The sequence below is a fragment of the Carcharodon carcharias genome, chromosome 3 (genome assembly GCF_017639515.1).
Source record: "Carcharodon carcharias isolate sCarCar2 chromosome 3, sCarCar2.pri, whole genome shotgun sequence".
Lineage (NCBI taxonomy): Eukaryota > Metazoa > Chordata > Chondrichthyes > Lamniformes > Lamnidae > Carcharodon > Carcharodon carcharias.
Window position 1 is genome coordinate 30614987 of NC_054469.1, and position 14133 is coordinate 30629119.

Consider the following 14133-nt stretch of genomic DNA (forward strand, 5'->3'; position numbering starts at 1 on the left):
TTTCTGAAGTGTTTCCCTTTAATGCATAAAACATCAAAGTGGTGTTTCACATCTGAATGGATGGTGCACTCTGAAATGTGGGCAGTCTCCCAGCAACTCAATTTAGCCCATCTTGGCCACAGTGCCCTTAGGCCCTACCGTTGCCTAAAGAAAGAACTGGAGGATCTTCAGATAATTGGGAAAACTGGACCTTCCCATTGCTCACGATGATTTGGCCACAGAGTTTATGCTGCCCAAATCTTATTCCACACGCAGAGATCAATCTGGGGCACTTAAGCTCATCCACGTGACTGTAAGTGTTTAAAGGCTTAATGCATTTGTGAAATTTTCCTTTGTCAAATTTTTTGACAGAGACCTTAACCCATTTAAAATAGCAAAGTTATTGGCTCTTTCAAAACAGTTTACTAGGAAGATGTCAATTGTGCCTGTGCTAATAGTCATGCAGCATCAAGGACTGAGAGGCTATGCTCAGTCCACGACCACCAACCTTCATTGTCTAATTTGGAATTCAAATTTTGCCACCTGCCATGGTGGGATTTGAACCTGGGTCCCCAGAGCATTACACTGGGTCTCTGGAATACTAATCCAGTGGACAAGACCACTTTGTCACTGCCTCTGTTCCCACCCACCCCAACAACAGTCACAATTCCCTCCAGTGGCCTCAAATCCTCTTTTACCAATGAATCACCCTGGCTCTATAAACCATTCATACATAGCTCTATCAAAATGTATAAAATATATTTATTCCTCAGTGAAGTTAACCTCAATATGTTAGGATTTGTATACAGGAGTTTATTACAGAAGGAGGCCATTCAGCCTACCATGCCTGTGCCAGCTACCAGTTAAGTCATCTACTTCTAATGGGATTCTTTAAAATTCATTCATGGGACTAGGCCAGCATTTAATACCCAACCTTAATTACGCTTATTCAGAGAGTATTTAAGAGACAACCACATTGCTGTAGGTCTGGAGTCACATATAGGCCAGACCAGGTAAGGATGGCAGATTTCCTCCCCCAAAGGGATCAGTGAGCCAGATGGGTTTTTACAACAATCAGCAATGGTTCATGGTCATCATCAAACCTTTAATTCCAGATTTTTTTTTAATTGAATTTTAATTGAACCTGGACCCCTCAGCGTATTACAATGGATTACTGGAATATTAGTCCAGTGGGCAAGACCACTTTGCCACTGCCTCTGTCCCCTCCCAACCAACAAAAGCACTAAGCTTTCAAAATAAAACTTGGCAAAAAACATTTCAATTCACAAGGTATCAATCATGCTTCTTAAATTGCAAATGCAATTAGGGACTTATTAAAATACTTTATGAGACAAACAGTTTGTTTTGCTTCTTTTTAAGATGTTATTGTTCATGCAAACTATAATATTAATTGTTGAATTTGTATTGTTACTACACCAGAGACAACATTTGGCTTACATGTTCTATACATAAAACACTCACATGAACCATCCCATTCTCACACACTGCTCCCATGCTGAGCAAGTCCCAATTAACTTCATGTTTCTTGCTATCTCCCATATATCTGACCTGTAAACTATCTTCTTTACCTTCTCAGGTCCAAGAGTCCCGAGGGTCACAGTTCACAGCACCACTGATAGACACAGTAAGTAGTCACTTTTCACCTTGACCCTTGATCTTACAGGATCGCACTTGACCAATAGAAACTCCTTAGCAATATGCTTCCACCAAGTCAAACTGCCAACTTGATCTTTGTGCGATCAATTACCAGTTGTGTCTCCCTTGCATTCCCCTCCTTTCTCTGTGCGTGCAGATGCTTGGTTTCCGGTATGAATGCTCACTGAGAGCAAGTCAGATGGATTGAACCTGAGATTTTATCCCCTCGGTCACTCAATATTGTCAGTACGTTGCAACAGGATTTGGCACAGTTGGAAATGGGCAGGAATGTATTATACTGAAGAGCAGTGTTGTCAGAATAGTCAGCAATAGGTCCTTGTCTGATGAGCAGAAAAAAGAAATTGGTATCAACTACTGGAAATTCAGCAAGAGACAGGTCACAGGAGGCCCAAGTCTTATTTCTGTGTTTCTTCAGCTATTCTCCTCGAGGCGGCAATATCATTGTTCTATGGTCACTAAGTGCAACACACGTTTGAAATTCAGGCCTATTGTTAATTAGAATGTGGCAGTGAATTTAAATTGCCATATTCAAACAACATTTAACCAGAAGTGGAGACGTATCAGAGCTCAAGTCGCACTAAGGCTAGGTTTGTTCAATAAAGTCATCTGATGTGCATGTATTGTTTTTCTCTTGTTCCAGTTTTCTCTTTCCTTTCCCTTCTCCTCCCCTGAAGTTACTAAATCATGCTGTGGTATGGTCTAATGCTTACCTGCTGCCCTCCACATATCATGTCATATGGCCATCCTATATGTGGGGCTTAAGAGTGAGAGCAGCAGGTTAAGGCACTGTGCATGGGGAGGAGAAGTGAGGAGGTGCAATCTGAACCCAATTCTGCTTTCATACATAAACATTTCCTGGCACAAATCACTCTGTAGCAGTCAGAATTGGAATCCAGCCACATTTTGTCTGCTCCCTGTCCTAAAAACACTATGGCCAGTTCGTCTACCTCAACTCCTACCATGACCAATATCAACTATTTCAATAATGACCAGAGCTCCAGCACTCTGAACAACTTGGTACCACACTAGGCAATGTCTTCACCCAAGGAGCCAGCATTTCTGATATTATTCATGGTTCAGGTGGCAACGCTCTCATTCAAGTGACTTCAGCACAAAATCTAGACTGATACTCTGGCCAGCACTAAGGGAGTGCTGCACTGTTTCAGATGCCGTTTTGAAAGATGTAAAGGATCCCATGGCACTGTTTCAAGGAAGAGCAGCGGAGTTCACTGACTGTCCTGGACAACATTTATCCCTCAACCAACATTCACGAAAAAGATTAAAACATGGGTCTTTGTGGGAGGTAGCTGTGTGCAAATTATCTGCTTGGTTTCCTAAATTACTACAGTGACAAAACTTCAAAGAGTACTGAATTGGTTGTGTAGCACTTTGGGACATCCTAAGGTCATGAAAGATGGAATATAAATGCAAATTCTCTGTGAACATGTGTATATTTCACTAACTGTTGCAACGACAGCATTATAGGATTCAGATCCTACTTCAGATATTAACACTTCTGTCTCAGTACAAATTATCCCCAGATTGATGCCTTAATTTACGCATTAAGTCAAATCTTTGACACTATAATGAACTGTGAGAAAGCTGTTGAATGTCCCTGTGAAAAGATACATCCAATTCTTTTTAAAATAATTTCGACTGGTTCTATTAATAATTGCTGCTGTCCAAAAATGCAGTCATCATATCAGCAAATGCTGTGTCAATTTTTGCTGATGAGCCACCAGAGTAGGATAGCCAGTCTGGTTGCAGAACCAATAACCTGGAAAGTCTGGGCTAGTAATCCAGAGAATGTGAGTTCAAATCCCACTGCAGCAGTTTGAGAGTCTGAGTTCAGTTTTAAAAATCTGGAAATTGAAATCTGGTAGAACTAATAGTGATAATGAGGTTCTTAAATTGTTGTGAAAACTGAACTGATGTCATTCAGGGAAGGAAATCCAGTGACCTTACCCAGCCTGGCCTATAATTGGCTCCAGTCCCACTCGTCGAATCATGGAATGGTTATAGCACAGAAGGGGGCCATTCGGCTCACTAAGCCCATGGCAACCCTCAGCATGAGGAATTTAGCTAGTCCCACTCCACCCTCCCTTTCCCCTTACCCGTGCATTTTTCCCCTTCAGGTGGCTCTCCAACTCCCTTTTGAAAGCCACAGTTCAATCTGCCTGGACTACCTTTTCAGGTAGTGCATTCTAGATCATAACCACTTGCTGTGTAAAACAGATTTTCCTTATGTCATTTTTGGTTATTCTGCCGGTCGCCTTAAACCTGTGACCTTTAGTTCTTGATCCTTCTGCCAATGGAAATGGTTTCTCTTTACCTATTCTCCCTAGACCCCCTCAGGATTTTGAACACCTCTTTTAGTCTTCTCGCAACCTTTTCTTCTCTTACCACACTGCTCACTGAATTGACCTGTCAAGACAGTAGCAGTGGTTCAAAAAAAAGGCCCTCTAACTGTTCAGAGAAATGAATGTCAACCTTGCCCACCTGGAGAATTAGGCAAGTTGTGAAATTGTCTAGAAATCTATGTGCCTGCTCTCTATGCAAAATACAACAAGACGTTAATTGGAACAATAATTCCAAAGAGCTTCAGTGACCTTTAAGTTGAAATCACACTGCAGTATTGGTATTTAATACCTTTGCATGAAACTCCTCTGCTACATTAACCTTTATCACAATGCAAGAGTTTCCAGGACAGCATGAAAGCATTCAATAATTTAAACAGCAATAATATTGCATGCACAATTTGATCTATTTATTTTCAGGGAGACCTTAATGATTTATTCATGGTAAAATCTGGTTTAGGATTTGAAAGGGGAGGCTGCATTACTGACCCATTTCTGGTTGCACCAAGGATGAGATGGACCTTCTAAATTGTATTTAGAAGGATTGTTTATTCACTTAAATCAGAAAAGAGTACCAGGTTCCCTTCCCAAATGGGTTTTAAGGCAAAGTAACAGCTTTTATGATCTGTTTTTGTTTTCAATTTGTCTAGACTCTACAACTTAGAAATTTATTGAATTAAACTTTACAACTTGTCAAGTTGGGATTTGAACTCATGTTTGCTCGTTTTTTTTTATTTGTTCATGAGATGTGGACATCGCTGGCTAGGCCAATTGCCCTTGAGAAGGTGGTGGTGAGCCACCTTCTTGCACAGCTGCAGCCCATGTTGTGTAGTGTTTTGGCGCAGCCAAAGGTGAATGTTGAGTTGTTCAAATCCCAAAGGGAAACTTGAAACAACTACCACAACTTGTTTTGCAGTTGGTATAAATTTTGAGATCTGTGCCTTGAATTCAGTAGTAATAAGACCAAGTCTTTATAAAATTAAATTAAACAATTATTAATAAGAGAAATGATTTTCAATATGTACATTGATCTACAAATTATTACTATGATAACTTCTAAATCCTCTGCTCAATCTAACTCCCAGTTACAGTTTCATTAAGGCAACAGTAAGAAACATTGATTTTAAAAGACTCAGGCAAAGAAACATGATATCCTGAACAAGTCGACTCCCAAATGAGTTTTCTTAACTTCAGTCCTTTGAAGACAGCAGCTTGAGGCATAGATGCTGAAGGCATTTCATACTTGTAAGATCTTAAAATTTCTTTCCTTTACAAAACAACCTTCTCTTCTTTATACATATCTTCTGCTTTTAATTCAAATACCCATTGTTTCACTATGTCTTTGGACTTTATCTCCCTGATAATAAAGCCCTCTTATAGCACTCACTTTTACCAGTAATCTTTGAGAAAAATAAACACACTGGCCAGGATTTTGCCCTCATTGGGTGGGCGGGAGAGGCCGGGAAGCCGACTGCTGCCTACAATTGGGGCCGGACCGCGATTTCGCGCTGACGGGCCAATTAAGTCCCGTCCAGGTGAAACATGCGCAGGAGCACTCAACCTTTTTACCCAGAGGGTGGTGACGGTCTGGAATGCACTGCCTGGGAGGGTAGTGGAGGTGGATTGCCTCACATCCTTTAAAAAGTAGCTGGATGAGCACTTGGCACGTCATAACATTCAAGGCCACGGGCCAAGTACTGGTAAATGGGATTAGGTAGGCAGGTCAGGTGTTTCTCACGTGTCGGTGCAGACTCAATGGGCCTCTTCTGCACTGTGATTTTGTGTGATTCTGTGAGGGGGGAGGAGGGCGAGCACGCAACTTCATCCATTTGTGTGGGTGCGCACTGGAAAAGCTCCCTGAGGCACAGAGCTGCCTCAGGGAGATGAACAGTTTTGAAAAAAAAAATTGTAAAATGTTATACAAACATGTCCCCTTATGTGACTCTGTCACATGAGGAGGGATATGTTATTAATTAAATGTTTAAATTTTTATTTAATTTTTAATAGCTGTTGGAAACCTCATCCCGCCCATTGATCAGGCTTCCGAAAAAATCCAAAGGCCACTTGGCCTTTTCACCTGCTCGCCAACCATAACTTTGGACAGGCAGCAAAAATTTCTTTCAATTATAACTTTAATGGCCGTAATAGGCCTTTTAATTGTTGGCGGGTGTGCTGTCGACACCGGCGCGTGCCCACCGACTGAAATGTCACGTGAGTGCGCGATGACATTGGGCCACTCACCCAGCGTCGTTGCACGTCATTTTACGCTCATTCGGGTTGGGTGCACGCCCACCCGACGACAGTAATATTCTGGCCACTGTTTCTAAACTTCACCTGGCCAGGTGACACACTTCATCCCTCCTTTGAAAACAAACAAGTCTTGTTTATTTCAAAATGCAAATGTTCCCTTGACACCCATGTTTCTAACTTTCGCCATGTTTATCTAATTGACATTGCAAACATACCCACTCTTCTTAGATCAAAGCACCCAAACTAGCTACCTCTGTCTGGATCTGTGAGACCCTTGTAGAACCAAACGGAGCATCCTTAAGTAAGTTATTGCTGAATACATGATGCTAGATAGCTCTGTCAATGACACCTTCCATCCCTTTACTGATGATTGAGGGTAGACTGATGGGGCGTTAGTTGACCAGATAGGATTTGTCCTGCTTTTTGTGGACAGGACATAACTGAGCAATCTTCCACATTGTCAAGTGGATGCCAGTGTTGCAGCTCTACAGCTTGGCTGCAGAATGGTGTGGGTGGTGGCTAATTCTGGAGCACAAGTCTTCAGTACCATGGCTAGAATTTTGTCAAGGATTATAACCTCAGTGCACTCAGCCATTTCTTAATATTACATGAAGTCAATCCAGTTGGCTAAAGATTAGCATCTGTGATAGTGGAGGCCACAAGAGGAGGCAGTGATGGATTATCCACTCAACAATTCTGGCTGAAAATGGTTGCAAGTGCTTTTGCACTGATGTGCTGGACTTGCCCACATCATTGAGGTTAGGAATGTTTGTGGAGCCTTCTCCTCTGCTATATTGTTTAATTGTCTGCCACCTTTCACCAGCTAGATATGGCAGGACTGCAGACCTTTGATCTGATCCATTGATTGCAGGATCACTGAGCTCTATCTATCACATGTTACTTTCTCCATTTAGTATGCATGTCGTTCTGTGTTGTTGCTTCGACAGGTTGGCACTTCATTTTTAGGTATATCTGATGCTGCTCCTGACATGCACTCTTGCTTTCCTCATTGAGCCAAGGTTGATTCTTCTGGCTTGATGATAATGGCAGTATGAGAGATATGCCAGACAGTGAGGTTGGGATGTATCTGGGATATGGTCAACAGGTTGTGTTCCTGATTGTAAAAGCGAACCCTCTGTGTGGGTGTCTCTGAGCTGGTGGATGGTGTGGAGGAAGTCAGTGACTGTGGATCATCTGGGTCATTGGTGTCATTATGTCCAGAAGTAGCGTCTTCATGTTCCTGCCCTTGCTGTGGCCTGGGCTGGGCATTGCAAGAACCTTAGTAGAGAACAAAAAGAACCACCATAAGGCTGGAATTTTCTGTCCCCGTTGGCTTTGGGGTTTCACAATGTCGTGAAACCAGTTTGCAATCGTCCACTCCATCAGTCAGTGGCAGGCCACGTTTCCTGCTGCCGGGCATCAGGGACGTCATTTTAATACATCTGCATATCATTATGAGCCCTACTCACTGGAGTCATCTGGGGATGTCGGCAAGGGCTGCACTGCGCCTGAGGTGTGTTTGGGGGCAAGGAAGCCCGGTCTGATGGTAGTGCACAAGCACGTGTTGGGGGCGGGGAGCGAAGTAGCCAAGCATTAGGGAAACCTGGTATAAAGTAACCATTCTTCTGCTGCTGATATAGTTCAGACACAGCAACATTGACACGCTTGGAGTTGGGCCTCTAGCTTATCTGCCCACTCAAGCAACGCAGAGGCACGAAAGGGCCACCAAATGCTGCAGAACTTTTCACCCCTCGGACACAGACAACAAACTAATGAACATTTTAGTGGACTGTAGAACAATTGGACGATTGGGCACTTGTAGATCCTACTTGCTAAAGCTGGCCTCGGTGCAGTCGCTGATGGAGACGCTCACAGCTGCTTGCAATGTCAGCATTCAGGTTTGGACCAGCCTCCCCAATGGTTCAAGCTAACAGCACAGACTTGCAATGCGGTTTAGGAGAATGCCTGAGCTGAGAGCACAGCATGCAGTCCAATAGACAAAGCTGCTGTCAATCGGTCAGATGGAGTGGGGTGGAGGTGGGCAGGGTTTTGGGCAGTCATGCAGCACACTAAATTCTGGCCATCCAAGTGGTGCGAGCACTCTCCGGAATGTGTTAAGGGGTTTTCAGACTTAACCAAGGGAGGTTCTTAGTACACCAGTGCTAACCCATGCATCTCTCTCTTTCACCCTGCAGGAGGAGTACAGCAGGAGCGTGGAGCCTGGTGACCTAGCTGTATGCCTCATGATTTAGAGAAAGCAGAGACGAAGGAGAAGAGAGCGATGGAGGCGCCTGGCTGGGCAGAGGGAGGAGCAGCACTCGTAAGAAGAAGAGGCGGCTGGAACTCCTGCGCACGCTGCTGAAGAGCCACAGCCTAGCTAGACCCAGGGTCTGTAGATGGCGCTTGTCATTCTTGCAGATGACTGAGAACCAGTGTCACCAAAGGCTGTGCATGTTTTGGGAACTGGTAGCTCACATCTGCCTTCTGCTGCAGGTATTGGTGCCATGGGGAAATGGAGGGTATCCACTGCCAGTGGCTGTGAAAGTGACCGTGGTGCTCAATTTTTATGCCAGTGGCTCCTTTCAGGACTCCACAGGTGATCCCTGTGGGATATCGCAAGCCTCCACACAAATGCACCCCCAGGAGGTCACGGACGCCACACTCGCAAAGGCACATAAGTATGTGCATTTCGCCCAGGATCAGGAAAGCCAGAAAGCAAAAGCGCTGGGATTTGCCCAGACCTCAGGTTTCCCACAGGTGCAGGGTGCCATTGTTTGCATTCACGTGGCACTCAGATCTACTTGCCAACAAGCGGTTAGCTACATCAACCACAAGGGCTTCCACTCACTGAGTGTTCAGGTAGTGTGCGACCACTACAGATGCATCCTGCAGGTCTGCACTTGATTCCCAGGGAGTGTCCATGACTCTTACATTCTCAGTAAGTCTGATGCCTGACATCTTCCAGGGTCCAGAGAGACTGCAAAGTTGGCTCCTGAGAGACAAGGGGTACCCGCAGATGATGTGGCGAACGATTCCGGTCAGAATGCAGCAGAGAGAAAGTACAACGAGGCTCATGCTGAAATTTGCGCTTTGGTGGAACAAACCCTTGGAATGATGAAAATGAGATTCTGGTCTGGTGGAGCCCTGCAATACAGTCCACAAAGGGTGTCACACATCGTCATCACCTGCTGCACCCTTTACAACCTGGCGCTGCAACGGGGGAAGGAGCTGGCTGAGGAAGAGATGGAAGAGCTGGAGGCCTCCTCCGATGAGGAGGACATCGATGGGCATGAGGTACTCGAAGGAGAGGATGATGGCGATGAGGCTATTGTACTGGCCAGATGAGGCAGGCATGCTCGGGAGGCTCTCATAGCTGCTAGATATGTGGAGGATGATGCTGACTTGCAGTGAGGAGATGCCATAAATTCTCACATTGCATCTGTAAATTTTTGACTCCTGTCTGGCTGATGGCAGTGCACATACCCTCTGTGATAAGGCTCCTATCATGGAGATGCAGCTGATGCCCACAGCCCCTGCCATCCAGGAGGATGATGATGACATGCAGTGGAGACACTCCATAGATCCTCATATAGCTAATGTGGATGTCTGACTCCTGTCTGGCTGATGGCAGCTCGCTTGTGCTCTGTGAACAGGGTCATATCATGGAAGTGCAGTGGGGAAACTTTAACTTCTCCTGATCCTATGACATCCTTTGTGAGCTGAACTCTTCAGGACCACACTGTCACCGGACACAGATGCTGATGAGATGGGGGCCAGCCGCACCTCAAAGGTGCTGAAAGCACACAGAGAGAAGGACGGAACTATGTACTGCTAGCCCAGGACATTCTGGCAGCAATGATAAGCCCTATCAAAGTGCAGGCATGGCTAAGGTGACCAGTGACAGTGAAGGCGCAGCATCAGTGTGCTGGAAAGGCTGCACAAAACACAGGTAAGAGGCCCTGGACTGAGACACATGCCTTTATCTTGTGCATGAAGCAAGGTTTCACATCTCAGCAATATGAACAATGCTCATCAGAACAAGGAGCCATAGGCAAGGAGACATTCTTGGGAGTTTATTTACAATAGTGAACATTATATATAAGTGATTAACACCTGTGCCCTGGCTGTGCATCTGCATTTTCTTAACCTTCCTAACCATGCCGCTATGTCTTGGTGCTCCCCGGATATCCACAGCAGAGGCGGAGGCAGCCTGCTGATTGCTACGCCCTGCCTGAGTTGTCGTTGATGGGCGACCTCTGGAGGGCTGAGACCTGGAGGGCCCCAGCCTGCTTTCAAGGTGCTGCTGTGCGGCAGTGGCACCCTCCTTGGCTTGTGGAGCTCGAGCTGCTGAGGCTACAGAAATAGGAGATTCGGATGGGCTGGACAAGCCTGGGACCACCTGGGTGGATGGCCCCGGGATATGCACCTGCTGATTCTCCTCCCTGTGGGTGCCTGACGGCCCCTGGCTGACTCCTTGAGGAGGAGGGGATGCTGGAGTGAGATCGAGCTGCCCTCACCCTTCTCGCGTTGACACTGTTGGAGGCCAACTATGGCATTAGCGATGGAGTTCAGCCCATGCAGCAGTGCAGGAGCGATGTCCAAGACCAAAGCCTTCATGGCGGCCACCATCCCACCAGTGTTGACCTCGGTGCATTGGCATACTGTCACTATCACCTCAGACTGAAGGTGGACTGACTCCTCCATCATGCCTTGCAATGTGAGATGTGCAGCGGACATCCCTTCCTGATGTTCCCGAGCTTGTCTTTGCAGCTCCAGCGACTGAGGTATGACTGAGTCCAGAGGTTCATCGTCTGACTCAGACTCAGCAGATTTCTGATCTGCAACAGTCTTCTAAATGCCTGGGGAGTCCCTGCCTCCGCCTGCTGTGGATCAGACAGTGAGATGTGCTCACCAGATTGACCCCGAGGCTACTCTAAAGCTAGGTCCCACCGAGGTGTGTGTCTCTGCGCTGGTGGAGGGTGTGGGTGAGTGCTGGGATGGGTCTTAAATGAAGGTGTCATTAGATTCTTCTTCTGAGGTTTCTACAGGGCTCGCGTTAAGGACTTGGTTCGTGGCCCCTCTCAGTTGCTTCCCAGTTGTGCTGCGAAAGAAAGAAGAGATAATTAGTGCCTGGCAGGGGACTGCGGAACAGGGGAACTGACTCACAGCATGGTTGTCTGATGGAGGTTGCACTGCTGGATCCTCACTTGGTAGAGCACCGCTGACCTCACCGTCAGCACAGGAATGGCCCAGATTGTCACCGGCCAGCTGGATGACGCTATTTTAAAAATCCGTGAGGACCTTGATTTCAGGCATTCCTGTAATTTGCAACTACTCTTGTTGTGTGCCAGCTTGTCCTGCAAGAATACAGATGGAGAGATGAGAATGCCTGGCATGTGTGGGTGGTGAGTGGTGCCATGGATGGGATGAGGACACGATTTGCTGGGCAAATAGGTGTGTGTGAGAGAGTGAATGGTGACGTCCCTTGAACGGGCAGTGAATGAGCTCCCTGTGGATGTGTGATGTGTTTGTGAGTGTTTAAATTGAGAGTGATGAGAAGAGTTACTTACCCTGGTGGATTGGAGGAGGTCATTCATCCTCTTTCGGCACTAGGTGGTGGTCCTATTTTGAAGGGCGTTGGCGCTGACCACTCTGCCACTGCCTCCCATGCACGATTGCTTGCTGGTCTTTGCCCAGAGTGGGGGTAGAGGACTTGGCAGCGGGCCTCCACTGCGTCCAGTAGGCGCTCGAGGGAGGCATTGCTAAATCAGGGGACAGCATATTTCCTTCCTTTGGTAGCCATCAGTTTCCAGCAGCTTCCTGTCACTTGAAGAGTGCCAGCTCTTTGCTGGGGTGGCCTTTTAATATGGCGTCCAGTTTACTGAAGGCCTGAGGTGATGGCTGGGTGACCCTGCCTGTTTCTTGGGAATGCATAATGAATAAGGCAGGAATAGGACGATATAGCGCAAAAACCCGCCACTGCAGCCAGCGGGTAAAACTTCCTTTTTCCCACCTGCTACCGCACTTAGTACAAATCTGGGACGATTCTGCCCTAAGGATCAGCACAGTCTCTGAGCACATCACATTTCCTCATGTGTATTTTGAGGTAATAAAAGGAAGAATAAAATGAAGCATATTATCTAAATGGTGCGAGATTGCAGAGCTATGAGATTAAGAGGGACCAGACTGTCCTAGTGCATGAATCCCAAAAGGCTAGTGTGCAGATGCAGGAAGTAATAAGGAAAGCTAATAGAATGTTATCATTTATTGCAAGCGGAATTGAATACAAAAGTAGGTAGGTTATGCTTCAGTTGTACAGGACACTGGTGAGACCACATCTGCAGTACTGTGTACAGTATTAATCTCCTTATTTAAGGAAGGATGTTAAAATGCGTTGGAAGTAGTTCAGAGAAGGTTTACTAGACTAATACCAGGAATGGGCGGGTTGTCTTATGAGGAAAGGTTGGACAGTCTAAGCTTGTATCCACTAGCATTTAGAAGAGTCAGAGGCGATTTGATTGAAATATATAAGATCCTGAGGGGTCTTAACGAGCAGAATGTGGAAAGAATGTTTCCTCTTGTGGGAGAATCTTGAACTAAGGGTCACTGTTTAAAAATAAGGGGTCGCTCATTTAAGACAAAGATGAGGGGAAATTTTTTCTCAGAGGATCGTGAGTCTTTGGAACTCTTTTCAAAAGGCTCTTGATGGAGAGTCTTTGCATATTTTTGAGGCAGAGCTAGATAGATTCTTGATAAGCAAGGGGGTGAAAGGTTATCAGGGTAGATGGGAATGTGGAATTGAGGTTAAATCAGATTAGCCATGATCTTATTGAATGGCAGAGCAGGTTTGAGGGGCTGAGTGGCCTACTCCTGCTCCTAAGTCATATGTTCGTATGTTCCTACATGTGCCCCTTTGCCAGCACCAGCATTCTGACTCTGATGCCTGGCCACTACACCTCGCTGTCTGTGATCACCCAGCCACCCTGCTCTCCTGCGATCTGAAGTGCCCCTCCCTCAGTAGGGATGAGAACCTTCAGGTCAGGCACTCCTCCTCTGGTGTTTGCCCTCTCCATGGATTTGTGGATCTGTGCATGACGACATTCAGATTTAGTGACATGAAAAATGGCACGCACCTCCCTTGTCTGCACACATCCCCATCACGAGCCCATCACTGGCATGTTGTATCCAAGTGCTCACTCAATCCAAACCGTCACCCCACTTTGGCCTGAATTGTCTTGCGGTACTGAGGCTGATCACACATTCACTTGACTGGCCTAACTGCTCATTCGCAAGGATACTTTGCTTGATGACCCTATGGGAGACCCGTGGGAAACTTCCGACCTTGCCATTTACCCATGGCGGGTCAGAGCAGGTCATTAATTTGACCCTCTTCCTGCACTGGACCCAGGATCTATGCTGGACTCCATGGTTGCTTACTTCCTCTGCGATCTCCGCCCAGGCCACCTTGGTCAGTAAGAGGGTCTTCCGTTGCCATCTGTGAGAAAGAGTACTCCTCGCCGTTCAGGGAGGTGTGCGTGAAACTGTGGGGCCAGCCTCTGTCTTGGTTCAGGAATCTCCAAGGTGCAGTTGAAGGGGTTTGGTCATGGGTGGTTGTGGGGGGGGATGGTGGGGTGGAGGATGGACAGGGCACAAAAGAATAATGAGGGAGGGAGCAATGGGGGAAAAGGGTAAGCGTGGCTGAGGGTGATCAAGGGGGTACAATAACTATGGCTCGGAGTAATGAACGAAAGGAGGGGGGGGTGTGAAGCCTGTGACCTTGATGCAGATTTTCCCTGTTTGTCCAGTAGGCTCTTTGATAGCCTGGCCCAGACTTGCTGAATTGTCACCCGACGGCGGTGGGATCCACCAA

The 14133-nt window shown here is 46.4% G+C and overlaps 1 protein-coding gene across 1 annotated transcript in view; it reads left to right on the plus strand.

Moving 5' to 3' along the window:
- dpp6a (dipeptidyl-peptidase 6a) overlaps nt 1-14133 on the plus strand; it is a 1248500-nt gene that overhangs the window by 1173097 nt on the left and 61270 nt on the right. The window contains exon 17 of the mRNA XM_041184706.1: nt 1577-1624. Within this exon, the coding sequence (XP_041040640.1) occupies nt 1577-1624 (48 nt within the window). The remainder of the gene's footprint in view (nt 1-1576; nt 1625-14133) is intronic.